General features: G+C 57.6%; 2 protein-coding genes across 2 annotated transcripts; both read right to left on the bottom strand.

Moving 5' to 3' along the window:
• Positions 1-113: 113 nt before the first annotated feature.
• On the bottom strand, positions 114-14,489 carry RAB5C (RAB5C, member RAS oncogene family). Its single transcript, XM_056362429.1, has 6 exons — positions 14,394-14,489; positions 4,708-4,952; positions 3,492-3,643; positions 2,476-2,598; positions 1,587-1,680; positions 114-1,167 (listed from the first exon to the last, which is right to left on the bottom strand). The coding sequence occupies exons 2-6, from the start codon at positions 4,871-4,873 to the stop codon at positions 1,052-1,054; spliced, it is 651 nt and encodes a 216-aa protein (XP_056218404.1). The 5' UTR covers positions 4,874-4,952; positions 14,394-14,489; the 3' UTR covers positions 114-1,051.
• Positions 14,490-14,606: 117 nt separating this feature from the next.
• On the bottom strand, positions 14,607-27,219 carry KCNH4 (potassium voltage-gated channel subfamily H member 4). The gene is made up of 16 exons (XM_056362233.1): positions 27,046-27,219; positions 23,618-23,851; positions 23,356-23,487; positions 23,025-23,152; positions 21,772-22,015; positions 21,377-21,534; positions 19,750-19,957; positions 19,352-19,546; positions 18,888-19,087; positions 18,231-18,480; positions 17,913-18,127; positions 16,827-16,874; positions 16,346-16,713; positions 16,094-16,200; positions 15,915-15,991; positions 14,607-15,807 (listed from the first exon to the last, which is right to left on the bottom strand). The coding sequence occupies exons 1-16, from the start codon at positions 27,119-27,121 to the stop codon at positions 15,334-15,336; spliced, it is 3,114 nt and encodes a 1,037-aa protein (XP_056218208.1). The 5' UTR covers positions 27,122-27,219; the 3' UTR covers positions 14,607-15,333.
• Between the last annotated feature and the right edge of the window lie 63 nt (positions 27,220-27,282).

The raw sequence follows: 27,282 nt of genomic DNA, 5'->3' as shown, positions 1-27,282 counted from the left end.
TTTTTTTTTTTAATCACACAAAACTGAAGTCTGTGATGAAGACTAAGTTGACAGTTCCTCTTAAATACCAGTATGCATAAGACATTGCATTAGGCACTAGGCAGCAGCCAACATCAGTTAGAGTCTGGCAACAGAAGCCATTTTAATACCTCCCTTCACACTTTGTGGAATTACAGGCTTTTGCAATACATATTGTTTCCACTGACAAGTTATCCGAGGTTTCCCCCACCCCACCTCTGTACATCAGTAAACCATGTGTATTCACACTAGAGTAGGGTTAACAACATTAGTGGCATCACAACCATCAAAAAAAGGACAATTTTCTATACAAGATTTTTGCAAAAGTTGCAACAGGATTAGTGCATTACAACAGAACCAGAGATAGAAAAAAAAAAAAGAAGAAGAGTTGGCATGCTAGAGTCCAACACAAATAAAGACAACAGGCAGCTAGTTGTATGTACTATATTGACAAGATACTGATTGGTTACATGAAGAAACATACAATACAAAATACAGAAGAAACCGGTTTTGCTTCCCTCTGCCCCACCCCAGAATACTCATAATCGATTTGGTCAATAAGTGGCTGAAAAGCCAGAGTTTGTCACTATAATGCTACAGTTTAGTGGTTGTTCTAGGCGTATCGTACTGGTATTAGCCTTAGCTTTTACACACGGGTAATTTTAAACAAGGTTGTCTAGTCTCAATATCCCTTTGTTTCCAATAGTGAACTACAGTACTGTGGGACCTGGGTGCTGCTGGCCCTCACCCACAGGAAGGGATGAGCTGGCTGGGCAGACACCAGGTCATGCATCCACCACCACCAGGAAGAGGGAAGAGCAGAAGTTCATATATTAAAAAAGTGACTTAAGACTTAGAATTGAATTAGTATTTGTACAGAAAGGTGCAGGTGGAAGAACTTCCTCCAGCCTATGATCAGAAAGGGATGGAGAAATCACAGCAGCCACCGGCAGCAGCCGCTCTACGGTAAGTGCGATTGTTAGCGTGGATTCCAGTCACGTCATTCGAGGGCTCGTCAGGTGGGAACGGCTGCTCAATTGCTGCAGCACTGGCTCCTGCTAGGCTGACTGCTCTCCTGAAGGTCAACCACCCGATTCCTACCTGGGCCACCAGGAACGTTCTGGGGTTCATTTTTTGGCAGTTTCTTGGCTAGAAAGAAACAAGACATTAGTCAGCTCCCCTGCAGAGACCAGCCTCCTTCCCACTGCGGAGCACAGCTGGGCTCAGCCCTGCTCTGGCCCAAGCCCTCTCACTTCTTAAGGATTTTGGGATTGGACACTGCTAGCAGCACGAGTCCAGCAAACCAACCCTCTCCTACTTCTGGCTGTCATCAACCCCGCTCCTTCCTTACTCACAACCCCAGGTAAGGGGAGAGAGGGACCAGGCTTTGCAAGGCAAAAGCTCCAAACACTCAGGGAGCGACCGTACACCCCAGTGCAGCAAACTGGTCATCTGCTCCAGTAAGAGCCTCCAGACCCTGGCTGACATGGGAGCAACCATGGATTCCAGTGAGCTGCACTGCTGGTGTCAGAGCTGCTCCAGCCATCCTTCTGCACACAAGCTGTTACCTATTGCCATGAAGATTTCATTCACATTCATCGCTGTCTTTGCGGATGTCTCCATGAACAGCAAGCTGTTGTCATCTGCATATGTTTGTGCATCCTACAAACAATCACATTAGAGTGGTAAAGGCATCCTGCCAGGAGGAGGCCCAAGCAGGCTTCATGCACTTCACTTGTTGGCAAAGTAAACACTGCAGAAAAACTCTGTCCCACCTCAAGAAAATCATTCCCACCCCAATCCCTGACCCCATCTGGCCAGGACAGCTGGGAGACACACACCCCTGATAATGCTGCATGGCTGGTTGTCCCAGCAGCCGAACTGGGGTACAGCAGCACAGGCTGTTTGTGAGCCACTTCAGCCAAACGCAGACACAGCACGTCCCAAGCAGCACACCACCTTGTACTTTGGATAGCTGGGAGAGTAATACAGCCTGTAGATGCACCACAAGCAATCCTGTGCCGAGGTCTGAGATAAGAGCTTCTCCTTGAAAGCTTGCCTTAGACAAAGTAAGAGCTGTGAAGAGTAGAGAATGATGGGGAATGATCCTCCACGTGTCTTTTATCTAAACGACACCATTTCATACCCTGCTGAAGACAGCCCCAGATGAGTAAGGCACCAGAAGAGACTGAAGACAAAAGCCTGTGCTCTGCAGGCCTTTATTCTCCACATCTGTCATAACCGTTACCAACCAGAGCTACATGTGCTGTGAAAGGAGCGCACGGGAAAGGCAGGCTACAATTCACATTAAGTGGCATGCTGGGGTGCTCAGCAGCATAAATCTTGACTTCCACTCTCCCTCAAAGCATTTTGCACATAGCCACTACCTCCCCCACTTAAGCAAAAAACCTGCTTTCCTGACTGCTCAGGTAACAACTGATCCAGATTCCCACTCACCTGGAAGTCCACAGCTCTCTTGGTAGCAAGGTCTGCCTTGTTTCCTGCTAGTGCAATTACAATATTGGGGCTAGCCTGCCTCTGCAACTCTTTCACCCAGTTCTTGGCTCGTACAAATGTGTCCTGGAAGCAAACAGGAGGCAGCAGTCAGGAAGGGCAGCCTTTTCTAATCCACAGTGAAGATATGATTAGAACAAGTCTTTCCTGTAAGAAGTGTTCTGCCTTTACAGCACTTTGTAGCAGGATCCTTTATCAGCTTAGACAGCCTCGGTCAGAACCGAGGAAGAGGCCATTAGCAGTTTTTAAGGAACTCTGGACCTGCAGGCAGGCATCTGCAGGGACTCTGAACCCAGACACTCTCCCAGGGATCCCAGAAGCATCGACTGCAAGCACAGACACCTCCCCAGTAAACACTGACAGCCTGCCCTGGTTTCAGCTGGGATGGACTCAACTTTCTTCTCAGTAGCCAGTGCAGTGTGGGGTTTTGGCTGTGATGTGAGAACAATGCTGATAACCGCACTGACGTTTTTAGTTGTTGCTGGGTGATGTTTATACTAAATCAAGGACTTTTTGGCTCCCTGGGCCCTGCCAGCGAGAGGGCTGGAGGGAACTGGGAGGGGACACAGCCAGGACAGGTGACCCAAGGTAGCCAAAGGGATATTCCATACCATATGGCATCATGCTGGGTATATAAACTGGGGGAAGAAGGAGGAAGGGGGGGGACATCTGGCATTATGGCATTTCCCAATTAACCGTTATGTGTGACAGAGCCCTGCTGCCCTGGGGGTGGCCGAGCACCTGCTGCCCATGGGAAGCGGTGAATGAATTCCTTGCTTTGCTTTGCTTGCGTGCGCAGCTTTTGCTTTACCTGTTAAATTGCTCTTATCTCAACCCCAGAGTTTTACATTCTGATCCTCCCCCCCAACCTTCTGGGTGAGGGGCAGTGAGAGAGCAGCCACGTGGGGCTGGGTTGCCGGCCAGGGTTAAACCACAACACAGCCCTACGAAGTACTCACTGTGTTAGTGATGTCGTAGACAACAATGGCTGCCTGGGCACCTCGGTAATACATCGGTGCCAGGCTGTGGTACCGCTCTTGTCCTGCTGTGTCCCATATTTCAAACTTCACCGTTGTGTCATCCAGACAGACTGTCTGTGTTAGGAAGGCAGCTGAAAAAGAAGGTGCACATTTGCCTTACCTCCAGCTGGAGAGCCCCTGCAAGCAAGAGCCAGGAGCTTGGAGCAGTTCTGCTTTTGCACAGGAGTGAGTAGAAGCCCCAGACAGAGGCCAGTGCAGTGCCCTTTGCTGTGGAAGTCGCAGCTCTGCTGCATCATCAAGCCCCTTGCACCCAGGAACCCAAGAGCCACCACAGAGCCGACGGGAAGGTGGCCCTGAGCCCAGGCAGCAGTCAGCCACCAGAGCAGCAGCACTGCCGGTCCCTCCCACAGACATACAGTACAGCTGCAGCATCGCTGGGATTAACTTTGGAAAGCACCACAGTACCAAAGCACTGAAGTCAGCCCAGTTACACTGCACCCCCCAATTTAGTAACTGGTTATTTTCTTGTTCCAGCAAGTATAATATCATGCATTACAACTAGAATAAAGGCAAGCAGCCCTGGACACAGACTGAAGCAGAACAGCAGAGTGCCCACATAGCCCTCTGCAGCACAGCATTATGCCTTGCTTGCCCATAAGCTATATTTACAGCTATACTTACTCCTTGCATGGGTTACTATAGGGACAAATCAAGCTTTTTCTCAGTACACACCTAGTATTACTGCCCAGAGACCCAGGTGCCGACTGACCTTTGACTGGTGACACTGTGGTAACTATTTCAAGCTAAAGAACTACCAGACCTGAAAGAGCTGTGGAAGTAGTTAATAGTATCAGGCTGGAAACAGCCCCAAAATCCCAGGTCATGGTCTGAAAAGATAATTAAGGGCTATGAACTAAGCTGAAGGCCTCTGTTCTAATTAGAAGCAGGAATTCAAGCGCTGGAAGCAAAGACGCCTTAGAGGCAGAGCGCACAGTTGCCATAGCATTACTCTCTGCTGTGCTGATCTTCACACTAACAAACAACTTGTAAACCAAGAGTTGAAGCATTAGCTGCTTGACTATTTATAGCAAAAACCCCAGACCAGACTGAAACAGCCATTATTACTTCTGACACCCTGGACTGCATCAGGGAGGCCAGCACCTTCTAGCCGTAGGCATCTGGAGTTGGGACTCACCTCCAATCGTGCTCTCCTGGTACTCATGGAACTGCCCCTTCACGAAGCGCAGGACGAGGCTGGACTTCCCCACTGCCGACTCTCCCAGGAGAACAAGTTTAAACTGGCAGATTTTGTTTCCAGCAGCTGGTCCATTCGGTCGAGCAGCTCCACCTCGACCTGCCATTGTGGCCTAAGTGCAGGAGTGCCAAGAGTTAAGGATGCTGCAGGTTCTGCACTGGGATCCACCTGGAGGCAGGCTGCAACTGGAGGAAGAAGTAGTCAGAGTTAGTGACATGCTCATGGACCAGCCGTACCAGTTCCAGAGGGTGGGTTTGATCTCCAACCACCATCAGCACAGGCAGGTGGTGACTTCTTCCTACGGTGGAAAGTTATCAGCTGCATGCACCACAGCACTATTGGGCAGATTCTGTCAGTCAGCAGCTCCTTCAGCAGGACCTTAAGTCTTCTGAGCCTCCTTGGAGAAAGGATATTGGTAACACAAGGTTTCCTCCCCACCAGTGGGCCCTCCAGCACTTCCACTATGTGTGGACATTGCACACACCTTGCTAGGGTGAGGCAAGTAAAGAATACTCAGCACACCAGTTGGTGTTTTAGAGCTTTGTCTATGAACAACAATTACTGCAGTGCATGGAGGCAACAGAGATTGACCTTTAGCTCCTTCCACCTCTGAGTTCATAAGGCAGCAACTTCAGACATCAATGCAATACAGAGATGAGTGCCACACGTAAGCAGTTACGGGGTGTAGTTGTGTCAGCCCTTCAGGTCGTAAGGCATTCAGACAAAGGGAGTTTCTAGATGCAGTTAGTTTAGAAGCACTCACACCAACCCACTAAATACTGCATCTTAGAGCAGTCCCAAGGGGCACCTCTGAATTGCCACCCAGCAGCCTGTCACAGGGAGCGAAGTTATTTGGTAGCAGCCGCTCTCTGGGCACCAGCTGCCTGTTCAGAAGCTAAAAGCAACTCCCCCCCATCCCTGCTGCAAAGGGGTACTGACCCCCAACAGTCTCAACAGCTTGATCCAAACGCAGAGGCAATACCTGACACTTCCCACACCCTGCCCGGCTGCCTCAGTGCCCTTATCCCCAACCATTCCAGGTCCAGGCTACTGGCCACGTTCTTCACGACCATTCAAATCCAGCTATGCTGAGCAGCACAAACAGGGAGCATCACCCACAATCAGACCTGCCACCCCATCTCCCCAGCACCAAATCTCTAGAGTTGTGCAGAAGCACAAAACCATTGCAAGAACAGCAAGACAAGCTGGTTTACACCCATAGTTAACCACAAGTGAAGTCTCAGTGCCTTCTTAACCAGTTAGCTCAACCGCCTGCAGCAGACAACAGGAGTCCTTTCAAAGCGTGCGGTTACACAGATTTAGGCATATTTGCTGTACCCATCACAAGTCCCACTCCCTGTCAAGGAGAAATGCTACAACTGATTGCATCTGCTCTGTATCGCCACTTTTCCTTCAGCTCTCATAACTCAAGCTTCTCGTTAACAGAGACAACTGCAAAAAATCCCCTGAAAGCCAATTTCTCCTTCTTCTGCATGCATTCCCAAGGAGACTCCAGGTATGCTCCGAGTAGATCCAGCATTTACCCAGCAAAAATCAGATTCCTGAGAATAAGAAACTTAAAGCAAGTTGAAATCTGATCGGGAGTGTCCTGTGAACAAGGCTCAGGCTTGCCTGAGTACACAGGCTTACCAAAAGTGTATTGAATACCTGCTTTCCAGAGCAAAACCTGTCCAGTTGTGACTGCTGTGAGGCTACTTTAAGTAGGTCTCACATTTAAACTCAATTCCCTAGTTTGATAGGAAACCTACAGACATTCCAGTCCAAGGGCTCATCCAGAGCAGTGGCTCATTAGCTTATCAGCTGGAGAACCTCTTCAGCTTTTGAAACACAAAAGCTCTTGAGCATACTCTGACCTACAGAGACAGTCAACCTCAAATTGTTTTGTCCAGGAGGCAAGTCAGAAAGCTCCTGTTAAGCCAGCACCATTCACTGTAGGCAGGAAAGAACCCACGAGGAGTAGTTGTGAAAAAGCCACTGCTCTGAGTGGCCTGGCCAGTCCTGGGTTAAGTCAGTTCAGAGCTGGGTCCTTGCAAAGGCTAGTCAGGACTCCCACCTTCTCTTCTGAAAAAGGACAAACACTGTTTTGACAGGATGAGAAAGCCTGATAGGAAGCAAATTAGCAACTTGTTTTTCTGGACAGTGAGGAAGCAGCATTTTGCAGCTCTGGCCAGGAGCTGCTTGGTTACCACCACATTTGAGAGGCCCATCAGCAGCTCTGTATCTCTACCCACCTGAAAATGTTTCCACCTTTTACAGTTTCTCCTCCAGCCAGAGTTTGGAAGGGAACAACTTTTGCTTGTTTAACCTTGCATTCATTTACCAGGGCAGTCTATCAGCAGTACGCAAGCTCTGCCACCGGTTCAGGCTAACATTCTGCACATTAAACGCCACGTGAATCACGCCTCTGAGTTATGACCTCCTGAAATATGATAGGGGTGATTCCCAGAGCAAAACAAGGAAACAAGCCTGTTGACATCCTCAAGTCTTAGCATGACCTATATTTCACAGATCTCTTTCATTTTGCCATCTGGTTGTGCTATGTGAACTCAAACTACCTAGGCAAGCACATCCCTATGTCCAACTTCTCACCAAGAGCTACTGATCAGAGCAAGCACTCAAGCAGCTAGAGCCTTTGGCCACTTAATTATGGACAACCTGATCATAATCTAAAGATGGTTTGAAGTCTGGCTGCAGGATTGCATGACTTCATGTCCACCTGAGAAGCTGCCAGATCTTTGGGATACTTTGGTGGAAGTTCAGATGACTAACTCATCGCTGAGGGTCGCGGGCTAAGAACATACATGAGATCAGGACAACCAGCTTCGCAACTCAGCACATGTTCACAGCAAGACCAAATAACTGAAGCAGGTGGCTACCAAAGCTGTAGACAGTGAGAAGTCTCCTTCGAGGGATGATTACTTCGGCACCGTTTGCCAATGCCAGCATCTTTGAGGATCCCTGTCAAAGAGAACTCCACTCTGAACACAGAAATAACAGCCAACTAAATTATACAGCCTGGATCTGCGCTAGATCAGCCCACACCAACCAGTGAATATCGGGTTGAGAAACAGGGAGTGCTTCATGCTGTATGAAGCAGTTTCTGATGCTCAGGGAGGCTTTCATTCCCCCCTCTTCCAGAGTGGATGGGGTAGGCACCCCTCCTGCTCCCTGTAAACACAGACCGACCAAGCTACAGCGATCTTGTGCAGAAAAGCAAAAGTTGCAGCTTGCCATACTCATTCAAGTAGTCAAGGCCATGAGAAGGAAGGGTATGATAGGGTATTCATCTAATCAAGATTAACTAGTACTAATTTTCCTACTAGCTTCTTGTAACTAGTGAAACACAGCAGCTTATAATGCCACAAGATCCATAAAAAGGGACATGCTGGTTTGTTTGCTTGCCCTATCTGCCTCCTGCTTACTGAGGCATATGCAGGAGCTCTGCATCACACAGAAAAAAATACCCATATTTTTAATTGAAAACACTTGGAACAGTCTCTGGAGATCAAAGACAAGTTTCAACACCTGTCCCTGCAACCAGGAACTCTAGGTCTATCATTTTTGCAGTTTATGCCCCTCAACACCTCACCTGCTTGCCAGGACTTGTTGTAGGGGCTTGTACACTTCCATGAATACCAAATTCAAGACTTTGAGTGGCAATTACTACCAGATGCCCATGTTAACCCCCAGATGAGACAATCGCTTCACAAGATTCCCTACCACAGGGAAGCTGCTAGGTGTCAGAAGTTACAGCATCTGATATTTTTGCCCCATGTCCACCCAGCAGCAAGAACTACTCACAGCTGGTGACATTTAGAAACCCAATCCTGAAGAATCTAGTTACCCAAGAGGGCTGCTTCTGCTCTCAGCTATGCAAGAAGCCATTTCTCTGGGGATTTGTTGGCTTAGAATCAAAATACTCAAGACAAAAGCCCAAGTATTTATCTTGTTAAATAGCTGACAGCATTACATGAATTCCTTGGCAAAGAAAGTCTGAAGTTACCGAGTGGTTCTGCTTCACCTAAGGCTGAATGGGCAGCTGGCCAGCGCCAGCAGGAACTTTGTGCTACCTTGCTCCCACCCAGAACTGGCAAGTCACCTTTAGGACCCAGATTCACAAGCAACTTCCACAAGCCTGCCCAGCAGCAAGTGCAGGACCCACCTGAACAACCCACAGGCTCCACCAGCCCAGAACAGCATAGCACGGAGCGTCAGCCTGATTTTCCAACATATTAATATGATTAACAAGAGCAAACTTTAAAAGCCTTACTTGCAGCGGGGTCCATGCTGCAGAGGAAGGAGGAGCAGACCCAGCTCTTACAGATTAAATGAGCTGAGCCAAGAGACAGGCTTGAAGTCCAGACCTCAGTCCCTCAGCCCCATGGTCTGATCAGTTTTAATACTTCATCTTTCTACAGACACCATGCACTTCCCTTTACAAACAAAGAGCGCTTACTCTCTTGATCAGTAAAGCTATAATCTGGAGCTTCAGTAACAGCTCTAAATTAGGGAACTAGTCATCACGGTTGTCAGGAGCTGCGCTACAGCCTTAAAATGCAGATTCACAGACCTAAATCGGCCCAGCGAGCAGTTCCAGAAGTATTCCTATGGTTGTTACACTATCACAAGTTGGTCACAACTCTCCACAGAGTCCCATGCCCTAGCCTCCCAAAGACTTGGGCACAGTCATTTTAATTTAGAGGCAAATAGGATTTACGTTGGCAAAAAGTTAAATTACTTTTTGTTGATAGCTGCAGTCCTGACCAAGTATAGTAGAATCTTTAATACCAGCTCCTTTTCGTGCTTTTAATACACACATCTGTTTCCTGACATCTGCAGAGCCCCGGCCTCTGAAGCAGCCCCAGCAGCCGGCTGTTTTTCAAAGCAGCTTTTCAAAAACAATTCTATCTGAGATTTCAAGGCCACTACCCTGCAGTTACCACTCAATCCAGCACAGATGCTCCGTGCAGCTGAGCTAGCGGGACAGTACAACACAGTTACCCCCAGCTGGGCACACCAGCAGAAGAGGCTCTTCCATCCCTTCCCGATGCAGGCTGAAGCCTGGGCTTGGGAAGGACAGCTGCCAAGCACAGCGAGGGGAGCCACCTCCCTTCGGTCACCTCTAAAGCTGGATTAACAAAGCCTTTGAGGCAAGACAAGGAGTCGTGATGAAGACCAAGTTTCTGCTGAGCCCAAGCAGCCAAGCCAGAGATCCAGACAGGCAGTGCTGTACTTGCACAAGATCATCTGAAGTTCAGATCAACTCAGAACGCTTCTGTATACAGCCCAAGACTAAATCTCATTTGCTAGATGACATCTGCCTGAGCTAGGGCAAGTCAGCTCTAAGGCCATTAGGAAACTATCAAGGCAGGAACACTCGTGCATCCTGCAAAGCTGATCGGACTCTGGAAGACTAGCTAAAAAGCACAGCCTGCACGACTGAGTCGAGAAGTGCAGAACTTTGGTCAGAGGAAGTGATCAAGCTCCCTCAAGCTTTTTTCTAGCCAGTTTAACCCCATACTACTCCCCTCAAAAGGGCTTCCTAGGTTTAAGTGGTTATTCTTTACCAGGAATTCTTAAAAACACCTCATGAGGTAAAAAGACACCACACTTACTGACGCTACCTTGGGGCTACGGTTTTTTAATACTCAAAAGACAGCTGACTAGGTATCAGCAACAAGAGTTATTACCACATTGGTCACACAGGCAGCAGAAGGAAGTTCCATGCCTAATCCAGTGGCAGTTTTAATTCTGCAGAACAGCATGACTAATTGCTTTTAAAACTGCAGTTAGCATCCTACTAGATCACCACAGCTGAACACAGACAGTGAGACAAAGCTGAGGTGTAGTGCTTCTGCCTGGTCCTCGTGTATCAAGAACGCAACAGGGATAACACCAGAACTCACGTTCTAACAAGGGCCACCAAACCTCTACTTGTGTTGACATCATGGCAAGAACTCACACCAGATCCGAGTGATGAAGACCCATGAACGCAAGCTTTCAGTACTGCTTCAGTCAAGCTCTACTTTAACCACGTTATGGAGACAATACATTTGCAAAGATTGCTTTAAAAAGAGCAGAATGAGAAGCAGCAGCTTTCTACCAAGTATTATCAAGGCATGAATTGCAGCAAAAGACTTCTGTGGAAGAGTTTTGTAACACCTTCATTTCATTAAGTGTCTCACTAGCTGGAGGGAGCATCCATATTCCCAGTCCTCACACTAACTCCTTCCTGGGGGGTCTTACCTACTTTCAATTATCCTTGATACTGCAAGAACGTAGCCCTATTTCACAGAAGATGAGGCACAGCTAGGCTGAAGGGGTAAGTCATGAGTGCAGTCTGGTCCGACTAACTATAAACTGAACAAAACCATCAAGTTTTTAATTCTGCAAGCAAGGCTCTTAACTCCTGTTCTTGACATTTTCCACTGCTCAGCATGCCCTCAAAAGACACAGCTTAATTCTGACCAGAAGTCCAGCAACACGTGCCTTTAGATTGCACCTACTCTTCATGAAGAAGGTATGATCATTAAATGATGCAAAGCAGAAAACTGCCATCTTTGCTGCAAAAGAATCAGTGACCTTCATAATATCTTTTCCAGGCTGCACAAAGATCTCTTGCCTCCAGTAGCTCTTTATTTGGAGTTCCACCAAACAAAAGCAAACATGAAAACCAGTGTTTTCTTATCTGTTTATGTAGAACTACTCCAGCAGTTCATTCCTGTGCTCCAGGGGAGGAAAGCATTCCTTTTAGGATTTAGATGAAGCTTTATTCTTCCCCACACTGTCACTTCCAGGAGGGTTCATTGTTTCTGGCTAGCATTTGGAGTGTTTTAGTAGAGTTACTCTAATGACGTAACAGAACTTGCATAAGAGGACTTCAAACTTCATACCCCAAGGGAAGAAAACGCTGACTCCACCATTTCTACATTCTACCCTCTTTTAAGTATGCTGACCGAAATACTTTGGGCTACACCCACTTCATTAGAAGCGTTCCCATTTCATTTCCTGTATCTAGAAGTACTTGGCATTCTTTCCCCCTCCCTTTTCAGGGAAATGCCATGACCACCTATCCACTAAACATGCAGCAGTTTCAGAAGTTATGGTGATTTGTAGAAGAATGACTAGCAGGACCTAGAGCAATTCCAGAGCTGATCCCTCTTTAGATGCAGAAGAGCTTTGCTGTGAGGGAGATAATTGTCATCACAACAATTAAGTTTGGCCAAGCACACAAAGCATGAATACATTACTAGTATGTTTTGTTTCGGACATTGCCCAGCCCCCTCTTGGCTTCACTAGTAAAGCAAACGGGCCTAAACCCAACTTGCTTCATAGTAAAGCTAAACAAGTGTTTTATTTTACTATATTCATATCCACACATCACACTAGCCTTCCCCTTACTGCTCTCTGATAATTTAAACCCTTCTTCAGGAGTCCCACTTCATCTTGCCTGCGTTGCTCCCTCACCTGAAGGGGTATCAGCACAGACTTAAACAGCCTCGAGGGACCTACACCGCCTGGCACTATCTTAAAGCCAATGTCATCTAAATTAGCCCGTGTATCTTAGAGGGAAAGATTGCCTCTAGAGGTAGATTTTTGCTATGAGTAGTTGAGTGTTCAGACATACTGTTGAGATTCAAGAATTCTTAAGTCTGAGATTATTTGAGCACCGAGTCCCAGTTACTGAATCTAAGCATTGCTTTTCTTAACCTTAAAGGTCTCTAAAGACTCATGCTTTACCTGCTCTCCTCACTCCAAGAACGCATTCAGGCCAACATTGTCTTGGATCTGCCTACACACACTATTCTGAACTCCTCACCCTTTCCAGTCACAGTTCTTTCATCTTATTATCCAGTTAAGCTGAAAAAATAGAAAAGACTTTTCAAGTCAAGGCAGTAGCGAATATCTAAGAGGATATTCCAAGAAAGTTCACTCAGACAGCATGGCGTGTCAAGCTAATATGAATCAGAAGCATCTTTCTTTTTTTGGTCTCCACCAAGCTCCAGAGTCCTGCCTTCAGTGTAGGCTCAGGAGTCCTAACTTAGTGCCAAGCATGACATCAGTTCCGCTATAACCAGGGCAGCTCAAATATACGTTGACCCACCACACACAAAAACCTAAGAATAGTAGATGCGAGTCGTTCCACCTAAGACTTAAAATAGTACCTTGGTGTACTCTCTTCCCTCCGATTTCCTTACATGCCTGGAAACAGTCAAGGTCAGAACTCTGACAGCCACGTACAAAAGCAACAAGCTAAAAGGTCAGCTGAGATCAGGTCACCACTTTATTTAGTCTCGCTGGCAGACCAGTTTACTGCAAGAGTCATGGTTAGTTAGCAGAGGGCAACTACAACTGTCACTGCTCCTCACAGCCTCCTATCCAGCCCCAGGAGTTTTAGCAGCACCTTGAGCACTACCAGAAACAAGGGTCGAGCAACTTCCACAGGATTTAGCACAACAAACCTGTCGCTCACACTTACATCTGCACTGTTAGCCTCTGCAGGATCACATACCAACTACAGTCTCAGCTTACATGCAGTGGTCTCTCCCCCCGTGCTGAAGATCCAAGGGTGGCCTTGCATCTGAACGCAGCTAGGTTTCCTTCCAGACAAGCTACAAAACTTCCTTGCAGACTTTAAGCCTCACTCAAGAGCCTGCAGCACAACATTTCACTTCACAAGCGCCCCTTGGGGAGGCACAGGGGCTGCGTTTGTCACCAGCAGCAATCCAGAATAGCCTCCATTCCACTAGAAACTATTTTCAGCAGATAAAGTCACATCCTTCATTTAGACAGTTCTCTACTCAGGAACCTGGCCGGGCTTTCAGACTTCTAGAGTTTCTATTCCCACCTCAGCAGCTGACTAGCTACGACAGAACATTACACCACCGCTGCCCTTACAGGTGCCACACCTTCCCCAAATTCCATTTAACTTTCAGTCGGCGCTACAAGAGAGACAAAGGAGTTGGGAAACAGCAGCCGGGCAGACACAGCGCACCGACAGCGGGCACTTGCTACCGAGTCCTTCCGACGTACGGGGAGCAGCAGCCCGGAGGGGTGCAGGGCTGAGCCCTCACCGGGCAGGCACGGCGCTCCCCTCGAGTTAGAGACCGTCACCTCCGCCGCGGGCTCCCTTCCCCGGGTACGGCTCCCTGTGAAGTCAGTGCCACGCTCCGCCTGGCCGGACCGCCGGTGCACGGCGGCAGCGCCGCTCCCCCGCCTCGCCAGGACACCCGGCGGGCCCGGCTCGCCCAGGACCCGGCGAGGGGGCGTTATTTCGGGCAGCCACGGAGGCCGGAGTCCCCCGTCCCGCTGACGGCAGCACCAGCTCGCTCCAGAGCCCGGCTCACGCAACCTCACGGCGCAGCCGGGGCGCGGCAGCCTCGCCCCACCCGGTACAGCGGCGCCCCCAAGCCGCTCCCACCGCGGGGCCCCCGCGGCCGCCTGCCCCAGCCGGCCAGGCTCCCGGGGAGCCGGCTCTGCGGCACACGGCCCCGGAGGCAGCTGGGTCCGCAGGCCAGGCCCCACCCGGAGCAGGGCTCGGCACCGAGCCGCGCCAGGCCCCACCGCAGAGATGTGGGATGAACCACCCCGCCGGCCCCACTCACCGCCTGGAGCGCCGCTCCCCCCACCGCAGGTGAGTCTCGCAGGCCCCGGCCCTTACTTCCGCCTTTACCCGTTCCGCTTCCGGATCCGCCCACCCCTTCCGCTCCCAGCCCGCCGGCCACAGGCAGCGGCACCTGCCAATCAGACGGGCCCCGCCCCGCTGGAGCCACGTCCCCTCGCCGACGCACGGCCTCACGTGAGGCGCGCCTGCCGCGGGGGCCGTTGGGAGCTGCAGTCCCGCCGCCCCCGGCGGGGCCCGGGCACGGGGGTCCCGGGGCGGCGGCGGGAGGGCGCCGGGGGCGGCGGCGGGGACAGACTCAGCCGGAGCCGGGGTTGGAAAAATAGAGCCTTTATTTCCCGTTGGGGCGGGAGGGGCGGGGCTGGGCCGGCCGTCACCGCACAAACCGCAGCCGCCGGAGGCCCGGGAGCCGCCCAGCCGAGCGGGAGCCACCGTGTCCCCCCCGGGGCACCCCCCAGAGACACCCCCCGGACCCTCCGAACCGGCCCCGAGCACAGACCCCACCGCCAGCCCCTCCCGCCCCCGGGAGGCAGTGCTGCCCAGCCCCAGCCCCACGGCCCTGGGCATGGCGCCGGGGGGGGGGTCCCGGGGGTCTGTCGGGCCTGGCCTGGTTTTAAAAAAGCCCCCGTGGGCAAAGAGTATAAAATCGTATCAAAATCCCTGCTGGTGTCGGGCCGGGGCGAGCGCTGCCCCCGGGGTGGGGGTCCTGCGGGAGCGGGGTGGTGGGTGCAGGGGACCCCCCCGCTGCTGCCCCGCTCCCGGTGGCTGCCCCCCGCGGGGCTGGGGCTGCCGGGGTGGGACCTGGTGAGCTGGCGTGTCACGGGCACAGCAGGGCGGCGGGCCGGGGTCCCAAGGGTGAGGGGCCCCCAGGGTGAGGGTCCCCGGGGGCGAGGGGCCTGACCGCCACCCCGGTGCCCGTGGGGTCAGTGGGAGCTGGCGGAGCTGGAGCGGGGCTGCGGGTGGGCGCGGGGCCGACCCCCGGCCGAGCAGCCGGGGAAGGAGCGGGCAGAGCGGGGCGGCAGCGAGAGGGGCTGCGAGGCCAAGGCCTTGCGGGGGTCGGGGCTGGGGGGGTCCCCCCGCGGTGGGCATGGCCCCTCAGTGCCCACCCAGGGGTGCATGGGGGAGCCGGCGGCGGCGTGGGCCGAGCGGCTGCGGACAGGGCAGCGTTTGACCCGCGGGCTGGTAGAGGGGGAGCTGCGGGAGCTGGGGGGCACGGGTGGGGGCGAGGGGGGCACCGGGGCAGAGGGTGGGGAGGGCCGGGGGGGCGGGGAGGCGGTGGGGGGCAGGCGGTAGGGGCAGGTGGGGGGCTGCAGAGTCCCCAGACGACCCTGGAGCAGCTCCATCATGCACTGCAGCTCCCGGCTGAGGTGGGAAACCTCCTGGTTGAGGTGGTTGATCTGGAAGGGGAGGGAGAGCAGTGAGTGAGCACCGGCCGCTGCCCCCCGCCCAGCCCCCCACCCACGTTCCCGGGGCTCTTGGGATGTGCCCCCAGCCCCCGCCGCACCTCCTGGTTGAGCCTGCTGATGTTCTGCTTTATCTCCTCTGCTTCCATCGCCAGGGCTGGGCCACCAGCATCAGTCCCTGCCAGGGAAGACATGGCCAGTGGTGGACGGCCCCCTGAGCCCCCCAGTGTCGCGGCCAGCCCCCCTGGCCTGGCCCTGGCCCTGCAGCTGCTGGAGGTACCTGACGTGGGGGAGTCCCTCGCCGCGCTCTGCAGCGGGGGGTCCACGTTGAAGCAGAAGGCTTGTGGCTCTGATAGCCCCCCGTTGTCTTCAATCCCATCCACAACTCTAGGGCGGGGAGGGGGTGAGGGCTGGCCCTCGTCACCTCCTCGCCCCTCTGCCACCATGCCCAGTGGCCTCCGGGGACCTCACATAGCCCGGCCTGCACAAACCCACACCAGCAGGACGAGCCACCGGTATGTCCCAGCCTTACCTGGGGCTGAGGTCCGGGGAACCGTAGGTGTGCAGGGAGGGGATGAGGAGCTTGGCCGGCCTCCTGCCAGCACCACCATCCCGCTCCGGGAGCCGGGTGTCCCTCCGGCACCGCGGAGAGGGGCTGCGGCCCCGGCTGCAGCGGGCCGGGGAGCGGCAGTTGCGTCGCAGGGCTGAGATCTGGCACAGCTCATCACCCAGGAGGCTGCTCAGGGAGCCGTGCCGAGCCGGGCTGTTCAGCTGGGGCAGCAGCAGCTTGCGGCTGGTGATGGTGGCCGGTGACTGCTGGAAGACCTCGTCAGGCTCCTCCTCGTCTTCCAGGATGGAGGGAAGGGGCTTCTCCGGGGCAGCACCGCTCTCCGGATGAGGCTGCGGGTGGGTGCAGGCAGGATCTCAGGGCTGGTCCCTGTGTAGGTGCCACAGCTGGGCACAGCCACCACTGCCCCATCCTCCCCTTTGCCCACCCCCAGCGTGGCACAAACCTGCTGTGCCTGCGACAGCCGTGGGGACCGGGAGTAGCGGCAGAGCCCCTGCGGGGAGAGCAGATGGCACTGGCTCAGCGGCACCCAGGACCCCACATGGCTCGGTGGGGACTGGCCACAGGCAGACACAGTGCTGGGCACGCACCCACCCACTCCCCACCTCAGCCCAGAGCCCACCCAGCCTCCCAGTGCCCCTCTGGACGGCCAAACCTCCCCTGGGCCCATGTATCAGCCCCAGCACCAGCATCTGCAGCCCCTTGCCCACTCTCCTTCCTCTGCTGCCATCATCACTCATGAACTGCCCAACCTTGGCCTGCGTGTCCCGAGCTGGAGCCGAGGCTGCACCCTAAATCCCAGCCCTGGCTCGGCCATCAGAGCATCAGCTCCCCCGGGAGCATGCCACCAGCCAGGGAGGGTGCTCAGGGCTTCTGCAGGACCGAGCAAGCTCTGTTGGCATCCTCACCCTCAGTTTATTTATACCTCTCCTGGGCGATGGACACGTTGGGTTTTGGTAGGGCTGGCTGGGATCTAGAGGGCGACCTCCTACTCCACCTCTACAGGGCCTGGGGCGGTGGGTACTGGGGAGTGATGCTCTGGAGGAGCCCCCAGCCACTTGGTGCCAGTGCAGAACCAGCAGCAGAGACGGGGGAGGAAAGCACTGCAGAGCTATTTCTGCACCAGAACATCCCCCCAGCTGCCAGAGTCAGCAGCGTGACTAAACCTGGCAGTCCCCAGCGCTGCCTCCTGTGCACGGGGCGGGGGGGCTGTGCCCCAGCTGCCTGTCCCACAGTGAGCCCCCAGTCCCCTCTACCCCCCATTTCCAAGCCTTCCATCCGCCTCAGCCTCCTGCATTGCAAATGCTCTTGCTTCCAGTTGCCTGGGTTGTGCAAAGCCGAGAGGAGCCAGGATGGGACATACCTGCACGGATATGGTGGCACAGCCACAGCCCCTGCCCCAGCCTCGGAGCCTGGGGACTGGGAGCAGGGAGCAAACTCGCCTCCCGTGGCCGTGCAGAGCCCCAGCCCTGCCCTGGTCTCTGGGGCCGCAAGGACGGGAAGGGGTCTGTGAGGGAGGACACGCACCCACCTCCATCTCGCTGCCCTCCCGCAGGTTGAAGGTCAGGTCCTGGTGGATGTCCACCGTGAACTTGCTGGCGTACTCGGGGTAGAGCTGCAGCACCTCGCAGAGCCCCCGCAGCCCGATGTACTGCAGGTCGCAGTAGGTCAGCGCCTTCACGTCCGCGTTGGTCTTGATCACCCGGTCCGTGCTGCACAGGTCGGCTCCGATCAAATCCCCTTTGCCTGCAGGAGGGGACCGGGGTGGGCTAGCAGCGCCAGCCTGGGGCCCCTCACCCAGCCGGGCAGCAGAAGGGGCTGGGGGAGAGCCCACGCCACCTGCCCTCACCCAGGATGGCCAGGACCACGTTGTCCTTCAGCACCTCGAGGGAGCCGGAGCAGACGAAGTAGTTGGCCTGCAGCGCATCGCCCTGGCGCAGCAGGTACTCCCCCGGGGCGCAGAACGACGTCTTGATATGGAGCGAGAGGGAGCGGAGGCAGCCCCGGCTGGCCGTCTCGAAGATGGGCAGCTGCAGGATGTCCTTGTTGAGGTGCATGGCCACGTCCGCGCGCAGCTCGTCGGGGAAGTCATGCAGCAGCTGGGGAGAGTGGGGCCGGGGTGCTGGGGTGCGGGTGGCGGGGAGCAGCCTCCCCCACAGTCCGACAGCCCCAGGGGACAGATCCCCCTCTGGAGCGGAGCATCTCGCAGAGCCCAGCAGTCCCAGCTGGCAAACGTGGGACAGCTGTGGCTGTGGTGGTGGGCTGCCTCTGCTCCACGTCCCGCTGCCCATGCTGGCAGGAATCTGCCCCAGACCTGGCACGCAGCTCTGGTCACTCCAGCAACACAGCACAGACATGTGCACATCTGCACACGCACACAATTGCACACACGTACACGCACACGCTTGCGCTCTCATAGCTGGCCCTGCCAGCCCCGTCACCCCCAGGCTGGGTGCAGCATTGGGGGGTGGAGGGGGGCTGGCCCGGCCCAGCCAACACCTCCTACCTCGTTAGCATCGATGCCATTGTTCACCGACCAGGTGGTCTGGAAGTACTCTAGCATCCTCTGCTTGAGCTGCTGGGGCAGGCGGTGGACGCGGATGAAGTCCTTGAGGTCCTTCATGCGGGTGTGGTAGAGTGAGCGGCGGGAGTACATGCGCTGGATGATGGCGGTGACGTTGCCGAAGACGACGGCGTGCATCAGCGCTGGGGGCCGGGAGGGCAGCGTCAGGCCCACCATGGGGCCGTCTGGAGCATAGGGGCACCCAGGCAGGGTCTGGGCTCTGCCCCCACCAGCAACGCGGGGCTGAGGCGTGCAGCATGGGGGGCTTCTCCCCTAACCGCAGCCCCAGGGCTGTCCCACAGCTGTTCATCGCCTCCCCCCAGCAACCTGCCTGGGTACCTGCCGCACCCGCTGCTCCTGCAGCTGGAGACGAAGCCCCCCAAGCCCTGCCCCGCTCCCTGCCTCACCCCCAATGAGCATGGTGCAGATGGAGAAGATCTTCTCAGCGTCGGTGTTGGCGCAGACGTTGCCGAAGCCCACGCTGGTCAGGCTGCTGAGGGTGAAGTAGAGGGAGGCGATGTAGGCGCTGCGGATGGAGGGGCCCCCCACTGAGTTGTTGATGTAGGGAGCCTCCAGCCTCTTGCCCAGCTCGTGCAGCCAGCCTGCCAAGCACAGCCAGGGGTTAGCGCTCACCGAGGGTCCCTGCCCCAGCCAGAGGGGCTGTAGCCCCCGCTGCTGCCCACCCCACGGGACTGCCCTCTGCTTGCTCCCTCCCGCCAGCGGCATGCTGCAGCACGGGGGAGGCCGGGTGTCCCCAGCATGCCCCCACCCCACGCAGCCCCCACATGCAGGCAGCCCCACTCACCGATGTCCCAGGTCTGGGGGTCGTTGCTCTCCATCTCCTTGCGGCCGATGACGTACCAGATGCATGCCATCCAGTGGGCCAGCAGCGCGAACATGGACATGAGCAGGGTGAGCACCATGGCGCTGTACTGCGAGTAGCGGTCCAGCTTCTGCAGCAGCCGCAGCAGCCGCAGCAGCCGCACTGTCTTCAGCAGGTGAACCAGAGAGGTCTGGGGAGCGGGGCAGGCGGGTGAACCCAGCGGAGCAGCAGTCAGGGGCAAGCAAGGATCCCCCCCCAGCTCCCCCCGGGGCAGGGAGCCTTCACCACCACCATCACCCATCCACCACAAAGGTCGTGGGCTATGGGGGCAGCTGGGAAGAGCTGGCCCCCAGGCAGCCTTCAGCTGGGGTCACAGCTTGGGAGAGATGTGGGGTGTTGGGGAGGGGCAGGGGGGTGGGAGGGGGGGCAGGCAGCAGTGGCTTTGCATTCGGAGGCTGCATTTGGTGAAGCTGTGCTGGCAGAGAGCTGATCTGATCTGCTTGTGAGGAGAGGGCTCAGCAAGATGCTGTGCCTTGCCCACAGAGATCCTGGACAAAGGGAGCCAGAGATGCCCGGGGCAGGTGGCTTTGGATGCGCAGCGATGCTGAGCGCCCCAGGGCCTCCCACCTCCCACAAAGCTCCCACATCATCCTTCTCCCACTGCCAGCACCTCACACCTCACAGGAGCCCAGGGCCATGGGCTGGGCAGGGGCATGGGGCAGGGGCTGTGCCAGAGCAGATGCCGGGGTCAGACCCCACCAAGGTGGGTCAGGATGGAGCCAGTCCTGGGTGGCTCAGCTCCCCACTGCCCAGAGGGTCCCTGCCAGGGCTGCCCAGCCAGCCAGCCACAGTGTGCGCCCCTGGCATGCCCAGCCTCGGCAGAGGCAGTGATGGCCCATGCGGCCACAGCCCCAGGAACATGCCCCTGCCTTGGTCGCCGTTGTTGTCCTGCTGGGCAACACCGCCAGGGTGTGAGTGGAGCTGAGTTTGGCTCAGGGGGGCACTTCCAGCCCCAAGTGCCCTTGTCCTCCCCACACGCTGCTCTGCCTCCAATAAGCGTAATTACAGCCTCTGCGCTTGCCTCCCTCCTCTCCTCCCTGCCCCAACTGGCAGAGGATGGGAAGGGGCTGATGCCAGCAGTGCACTTGCGCAGCCCATTGCACCCGCGGCGCTGCGGGACCCCTTGGGACCCCAGTGAGGTGCAGGCTGGGACCTGACTTCATCACTGGCGTGTGCCTCGTGTGCATGCTCACCCCCTGCAGAGCAGGACACGTGCAAGTGCCCCTCGCTGCGACGGGGTGTGTGCGCACAAGGTGTTTGCACGCAGACACAGAGCTGCCCTGTTCCCCAGACAGAGCACAGGGGTGCTGGGTGCAGGGCAGGCGTCTGCCTGCAGCTCCTGGAGGGAGGGGTGTCTTGGCAGTTACTGTCGTTTGTGGCAGCCTCTGGTTAAATTAAGGTGCGTGGGAGGCTTCCTGCTGTAGCTGCCATTGCTGCTTCCCCTCGCTGCCTGCGCTGCTCCCAGACAGGCGTGCGAGGAGCGGATCCCCGGGAAAGGGCCACCTCCCCCCCCTCCGCTGCCCCTGCCCACGGCGCAAGCGGCACTCACCACGGTCACGTTGAAGATGTAGAGCAGATCGAAGGGCAGAGCAGCAATCAGATCCACGAAGAACCAGGTGGCCACGTAATGGATGCAGATGGAGCGGGGGTCGTACACCACCTGGCCCGACTGGCTCACATATGTCGTCCGGAAATTCAGGATGATGTCTGCCCCAGGGAGAGCAGGACCAGCCCTCACCAACCCCCGCCATGGCTGGGAGAACTGGGCTGGGGTCTGCGGACAACCCAGGTCCACTCCTGGGGTGCTCAGCACCAGCAGCAGGGGCAAAGCGGCACCAGCTTCGCTCTCCGCCACCCCTCAGGTCCTCTTCTCTGGCCGCATCCCTGCCCTGCCCAGCCATGTCCCCATCCCAGATGGGTGTTTGGCTCCAGGCACGGACCTACCCAGGATGAAGAGCATCTCCACAGCGATGTCGCTGACGATGGTGCTGCGGGCAGCTGACAGGCTGTCCTCCATGCTCGTGAAGCAGACGTTGTAGGGGACAGTGATGGCCACATAGAAGGTGGCCAGGAGGATCAGCCAGTCCCAGAGGGCCTTGAAGATGCTGTAGTGGAGCAGGATGAAGCGGGACTTTTGCACTGAGGCCACTTTGTACTCAGGGATGGATGTCTTGTTCTCAAACACATTCTGGGGGAGCAAGCAACAGGGTGGCACACCGTGCAGGGGCTGTCCCACGCGAGGGTGGGAGGCCACCACAGCCCCCCCTTCTCCTGAGTCCTGCTAGCCTGGCTGACACTCCCTGATACCATGGTGATGGATGCCCTTTTCCAACAGGCTGCACTGAGGTCACCCTCAGAGATGGGCACAGAATGCCTGCTTACGGCACATGAATTAACGCTATGCTAATGCTATTAACAGTAATCCACTGCTGCTGCTGCCAGCTGCGGCCCAGAACCATCTCAGGTGCCAATTCGCGCCCTGGGGCAGAGCCATCCCCCCCTGCAGGGACGCGGCACTACTGGGGGGCAGCAAGAGCCCAACCTGGGTAAGGGGAGAGCCAGGTCTATCCCACACAATCCCCCAAAGTTCAAGACTGGCACACGCAAACCCTTTGCCTGTTTTCCAGCACGGACCCCCGGCTGTCTCTGCTGGTGACAGACCCCCACCCTGGCCCCACGTCTGTAGGTGATGCCCATCGCTGTGGCCATGCCTGGGGACCCTGCGCTGGGGCATTGCAGCCACGCGAATGGGCTGGCACAGAAACAACACACGGGTCCCTGCTGCGGCTGGGAGCCCCAGTGCTTATGGCTGCTGCAGCCTGGTAACGGTGCTCCCCAGGGCTGGCACAGCTGTGCTGCAAGCAAGCGGCTGGGTTTTCCTGACAGCTAATGTGTGAGGAGAGACACAGCCCTGCAAGAGCTGCCAGATCTGTTCTCCCCACGGCAAGCTCCGGGCAACCTGCTGTTCTCTCTCCCGCTGCCAACGAACCATATTTACAACCTGGACCACGGTGCAAGCTGCTGGGGATGGAGGGCATTTCAGTGCCTGGGGAGGCCAGTGAGGTGCGTGCATGGGAACAGCATCCCGCAGTCTTGGCTGCGGGGCTGGTCCCGGGGGAGCTGCAGCACTGCCAGCCTACCCGCAGCCCCAGCCCGGGAGGCACTGGGCAAAGCTGAGGGCTCCCCCAGGTCCTTACACGGTTGATTTTCATCTCGCCACGGTCCCTCCGGGCAAACTGGCTGCTGAGCCGGTGCAGCACCGTCTGGCCCTGCCTCCGGGCTGCCCGTAGATGTGAGCTCCCGGGCCTCTTGCTCTTCTGCTTCTCTGCGGCAGACAAGACACGCTGGGTTAGCGGGAGCACTGTGCTGCTGCTGGTGCAACGGTGCAAGGGCTGCTGCAGGGAGCCCTCCTTGCACAGGTGCACAGAGGCGGGCAGAACCCCGCAGGGAAACGGGAGCCCCTTTGCCACATGTCCACTGTGCACACTGCTCCCCAAATCCCCTCCCCATCCCACAGCTGTGGCTCACCCTCCTTCTTATCACTCGGGTGGCTCCTGCCCCGGCTCTCTGTGATGTCTTTGAAGGAGAAGAGGAAGAGCACCACCTCCCCCTTCTCGTTCTTGATGGGCATGATGTCCAGCAGGCACCAGAAGGCAGTTCCTGGGTGGAGGAGAGGGGTGGTGAAGGCAGGACAGCCCCCCTGCTGCTTGGCAGCTTCACCCCGGAGCCAGCACGGGGCCGAGTCCCAGCCGGAGCTGTGGGCAAGGACCCAGCCCCATGCACCACTCACCACCCTTCTTGTAGAAGCAGACCTCGGTCTGGTACTCCTGCCTGCCGTCCAGCACCTTCTCGATGCGCTGCAGGACGGGCTCGCTGGTCTCGGCCCCGTAGAGGAAGCGGCAGCTGCAGTTCTTCTGCATGACCTCGGTGCGGGCGAAGCCAGTGAGGTCGCAGAAACCGTCGGAACAGTAGACGATGGGGAAGCCGCGGCGGACCTGCGCGTTGGCCAGGATGAAGTTGCTGTCTGAAAGGAGACACAGCCACCCCTGAGGGCTCCGGGCCACCCTGGGGGGGTGTGAAGGGGAGCCCAGCCCTCCCAGCCCCCCACGGGTCCCACTGGGAAGAAAAGGCAGGTCTCCATCCAGCTGTGGGCTGTCCCCAGCTGCTCCCAGAGCTCATTCATCCCCTGCCTGATCCTGAGGCCCTGATCCAGACAGAACCCCATCCCCATGCACTGGAAGGGGAAGGAGCCCAGATCCAGCTCCCATCGCCAGAGACGCGATTCCGAGCGAGGCGATTCATGCCTCCCCCTCACCATCTGCCGCTCCCACCTCCCGCCGGGGCTCAGGCAGCTTAGCAGGAGCAGTGGCAAACCCAGCTGGGTGCTGCCAGCCCAGAGGTGCTGGGCTGCGGTGCTGGGACCTCCATCCCCAGGCACAGCACCGCGGGGACACCCGTTGAGAGGGTGGGAGAAAAGCCACAAGCCTGGGGTGAGTCGAGGGCCTGTGCTGAGCTGGCACAAGCCGGAGGTGAAGGGGAAATGCAGTGTCCTTGGTCTGTCACAGCACCACGGAGCCTCCCCAGCACCACGCCTGCCCCGGCAGAGAGGTGGCACCAGGCAGAGGAAAGCCCTTGGCAGCCCCCTGCTCTGCCCAGCTGCAGAGCAGCCTCTTTCACCCCACAGCCCCCCCAGCTGTGGGCCAGGCAGGGGCTCTGCCCCCGGGGCCGCAGCAGCTCCTTGCTGCAGGCTCTGCGCCAGCGGGACAGATGGCCTCGTGCTAAAAGGATGCCAAGGAGCTGGGATGCGTGGCCAGCATGGGCTGTATTTGCACCCGGCAAGGGCAGACTGGGGTACCCCCAGCTCTGACACGGTCTCCAGCCCGGGGGTTCCCAGCACCCCTGCACCCCCCCAGCCCAGGCACCAGGAGCAGCAGATGTGTCCTGCTCCTTCTCACAGCAAAGGAGGGGAGCCCGCAGCAGATTACAGCACCCGGGCACCGACAGCAGAGCCGTGCCAGGGCAGGGCAAGGGCAGAGGAGGTTGCAGGAAGGAGGGGATGGCAGCCACAGGCAGCCCTAGCGCGATGGGGGTGCAGCGGGGCCACCACAGCACAGCTCAGCCCAGGATTAGCTTGGAGAATCAAAAATAGCTTGAAGCTGTGACTAAGGCCAGATTTTGGCTCTGGGGAGCCAGGATTACAGTGTTGTCCAGGATGTGTTATTAGAAAAGAAAAAAGGGCTTGCATTTGGGAGCAGCTCTGCTGAGCAGGGGGACGCAGCCCTGGGGGGGCTCGGCAGTCCCCTGCTGTGGTAGCCAGCTTGTCTGGACACACAGCCTCGGGCCCAGTGGGCAGTGGCTGCCTGGGAGAAGCAGGGTTAACTCACACGGTGTATCACTTCAGCTAAAGCCCCTCTCCATGGCAGATAAAGCCGATAAGAGACACAGCAAACCCACAAAGCCTGACACTGTTTAAAAGTGCCTGGAAGGCAGGTTGGCCCAGCCAAGGCAGGATGCTGCCAGGGTGCTGTGGGGCAAATCCTGTCCCCCCCCGGGCAAATTCCCAGGACTTTGTGTCAGGGTGTGGCAGGCAGCTCCCCTGGGGACCCTTCTCCTCAGAGAGCCAGATCCAGCCCTGGGGAGCGACTGTCAAAGGATCACCAGCTCGAGGCACATGCAGCTCTGCCCTGGCACCTCTGGGCGCAGCTGGGTCTGGGCTGGGGAAGGCTCAGGGTGCTGGTGGCCTCGTTACACATTGCAGTCTCACAGGTAACATCCCAACTGAGAGTTCCGATGGGCAAATGACGACACCCTGTGTCATCTGGGATGCTCCACATCACACCAGGCCAGGAGCCAGCCCAGCATCGCCCCCAACACATGCCCCAGGGGTGCTCCCGGTGCCCTGATGGTGCTGTGGGAGGCGGCTGCAGGTTCTCAGTGCCATCTTCATGCCAGTTCCTCCCAGCAAGTTGGGAGATGTCCAGCCCTGCAGGCGGCTGGCTGGGGAGACCCTGCTCCAGGTGATTTGGGGGAAACCTGGGATCAACCCTGAACACAGCCTGTCCCTGGGTGGCTGCATGGTGCCAGCAGTGCCAGCAGCTGGCTTGTGGCAGCCCAACATGATCCCAGTGTGCTGGGGCTTTAATCCACCCTGGCCCCAGCACATAGACATGGACATGGAGGAGACCCCAGCTCCTGGGGACACACCAGCAACACCTCCAGCTGTGGGAAATGACCCCAAAATGGATGGTGCTGGGACAACACAGGCCCCACTGCCTGCCCCTGCCCAAACACACCGTTACTGGGATCCACCTTTTCCCGGGATGTAACCCCAAGCAAGCGGGCACTTTGCTAACTGGGGCTCGGGGCTGGCCTGTGCAGCACCGGGGCTCCCCACGGGCCCCGCCACGTCCGTGGCCGCAGGGCTGTGTGACACAGAGGTGACAGGCACAGGCTGTGCCCCACGGCTGCCCCACAGCTCCGAGGGCTCCCTGGGGCAGCACCCCGAGCCCCGCGGGGGCAGGCACAACCCGCACGTGTGTCCCTGCCCGGGACTGGCCACGGCTCGGGCAGGGGACGGGGCGGGGACGGGCCCCTGGGGGCTCCCGGAGCGGGGTGAGCCCGGCCGGCTTCTCCCCGGGTCCCCCCCGCGCCCCCCGGTTCCCCCCCGCGCCCCCCGGGCCTCCCCGCCCGGCCCCTCCCGCCGCGCCCGGGCTCTGTCCCTGGTGCTGAGCGCGGCCCCGGCCGCGGGGACAGCAGCGCGGGGGCTGCCCGGGGCCCGGGGGGCCCGGGGCACCGAGCCCGGACAGGACACGGGGGGCCCGGGGCACCGAGCCCGGACAGGACACGGGGCGTCCCGGAGCACCGAGCCCGGACACGGGGAGCCGGGAGCACCGAGCCCGGACGCGGGGGGATCCCGGAGCATCGAACTCGGGGGATCCCGGAGCACCGAACCCGGACACGGACACGGGGGATCCCGGAGCACAGAGTCCGGTCATGGGGTCCCGAGCACCGAGCCCTGACACGGACACGGGGGAGGGGGGTCCCCGGGACAGTGCAGAGCGCGTGGACCCTCACGTCGTGCCGAGCCGCGGGGCTGGGGGCCGGGCCGAGCCCCGGTTCCCCCCGCCACTCGCCGGGAGGCAGCGCCTCCCCCTGCCCGGACCCCTCCGTGCCCAGCGCGGCCGCTCCCCGCTCCCCGCCACCCGGTCCCGGCCCTACGTGTGCCATCGAAGCGGGTGGCGATGGTGTCCAGGAAGGTGTTCTGCGGCGCCAGCAGCCCCTTCATCACCGGCATGGTCCCGCCGGGGCGCCGCCGCGGGGCTGCGGCCGGGGGCTGGGCTCCGCCGCCGCCCCGGGCCCCTCCGCAGGTGCGGCCCCGGCGCCGCGGGCTGATCCCGGCTCGGCTCGGCCCGGCCCGGCCCGCCCGGGGCTCCCGCCCCGCCCCCGCCCCGCCCC

This window comes from Falco biarmicus, chromosome 17 (assembly GCF_023638135.1).
Source record: "Falco biarmicus isolate bFalBia1 chromosome 17, bFalBia1.pri, whole genome shotgun sequence".
NCBI lineage: Eukaryota > Metazoa > Chordata > Aves > Falconiformes > Falconidae > Falco > Falco biarmicus.
The sequence above is the reverse complement of the archived record's forward strand: the minus strand, read 5'-3'. Positions and strand labels throughout refer to the sequence as shown.

What these genes read in the sequence shown, in the direction of transcription:
- RAB5C (XM_056362429.1), bottom strand. Translation starts at nt 4,873, where the DNA reads ATGGCAGGTCGAGGTGGAGCTGCTCGACCGAATGGACCAGCTGCTGGA. An exon ending in TCTACGACATCACTAACACA is followed by an intron (nt 2,599 to 3,491) that starts GTGAGTACTTCG and finishes GTTTGCTTCCAG; the next exon opens with GACACATTTGTACGAGCCAA. An exon ending in TGAAATCTTCATGGCAATAG is followed by an intron (nt 1,168 to 1,586) that starts GTAACAGCTTGT and finishes GTTTCTTTCTAG; the next exon opens with CCAAGAAACTGCCAAAAAAT.
- KCNH4 (XM_056362233.1), bottom strand. Translation starts at nt 27,121, where the DNA reads ATGCCGGTGATGAAGGGGCTGCTGGCGCCGCAGAACACCTTCCTGGAC. An exon ending in CTGCTTCTACAAGAAGGGTG is followed by an intron (nt 23,488 to 23,617) that starts GTGAGTGGTGCA and finishes TCCTCCACCCAG; the next exon opens with GAACTGCCTTCTGGTGCCTG. An exon ending in CCCCCAGACCTGGGACATCG is followed by an intron (nt 19,547 to 19,749) that starts GTGAGTGGGGCT and finishes TGTGCTTGGCAG; the next exon opens with GCTGGCTGCACGAGCTGGGC.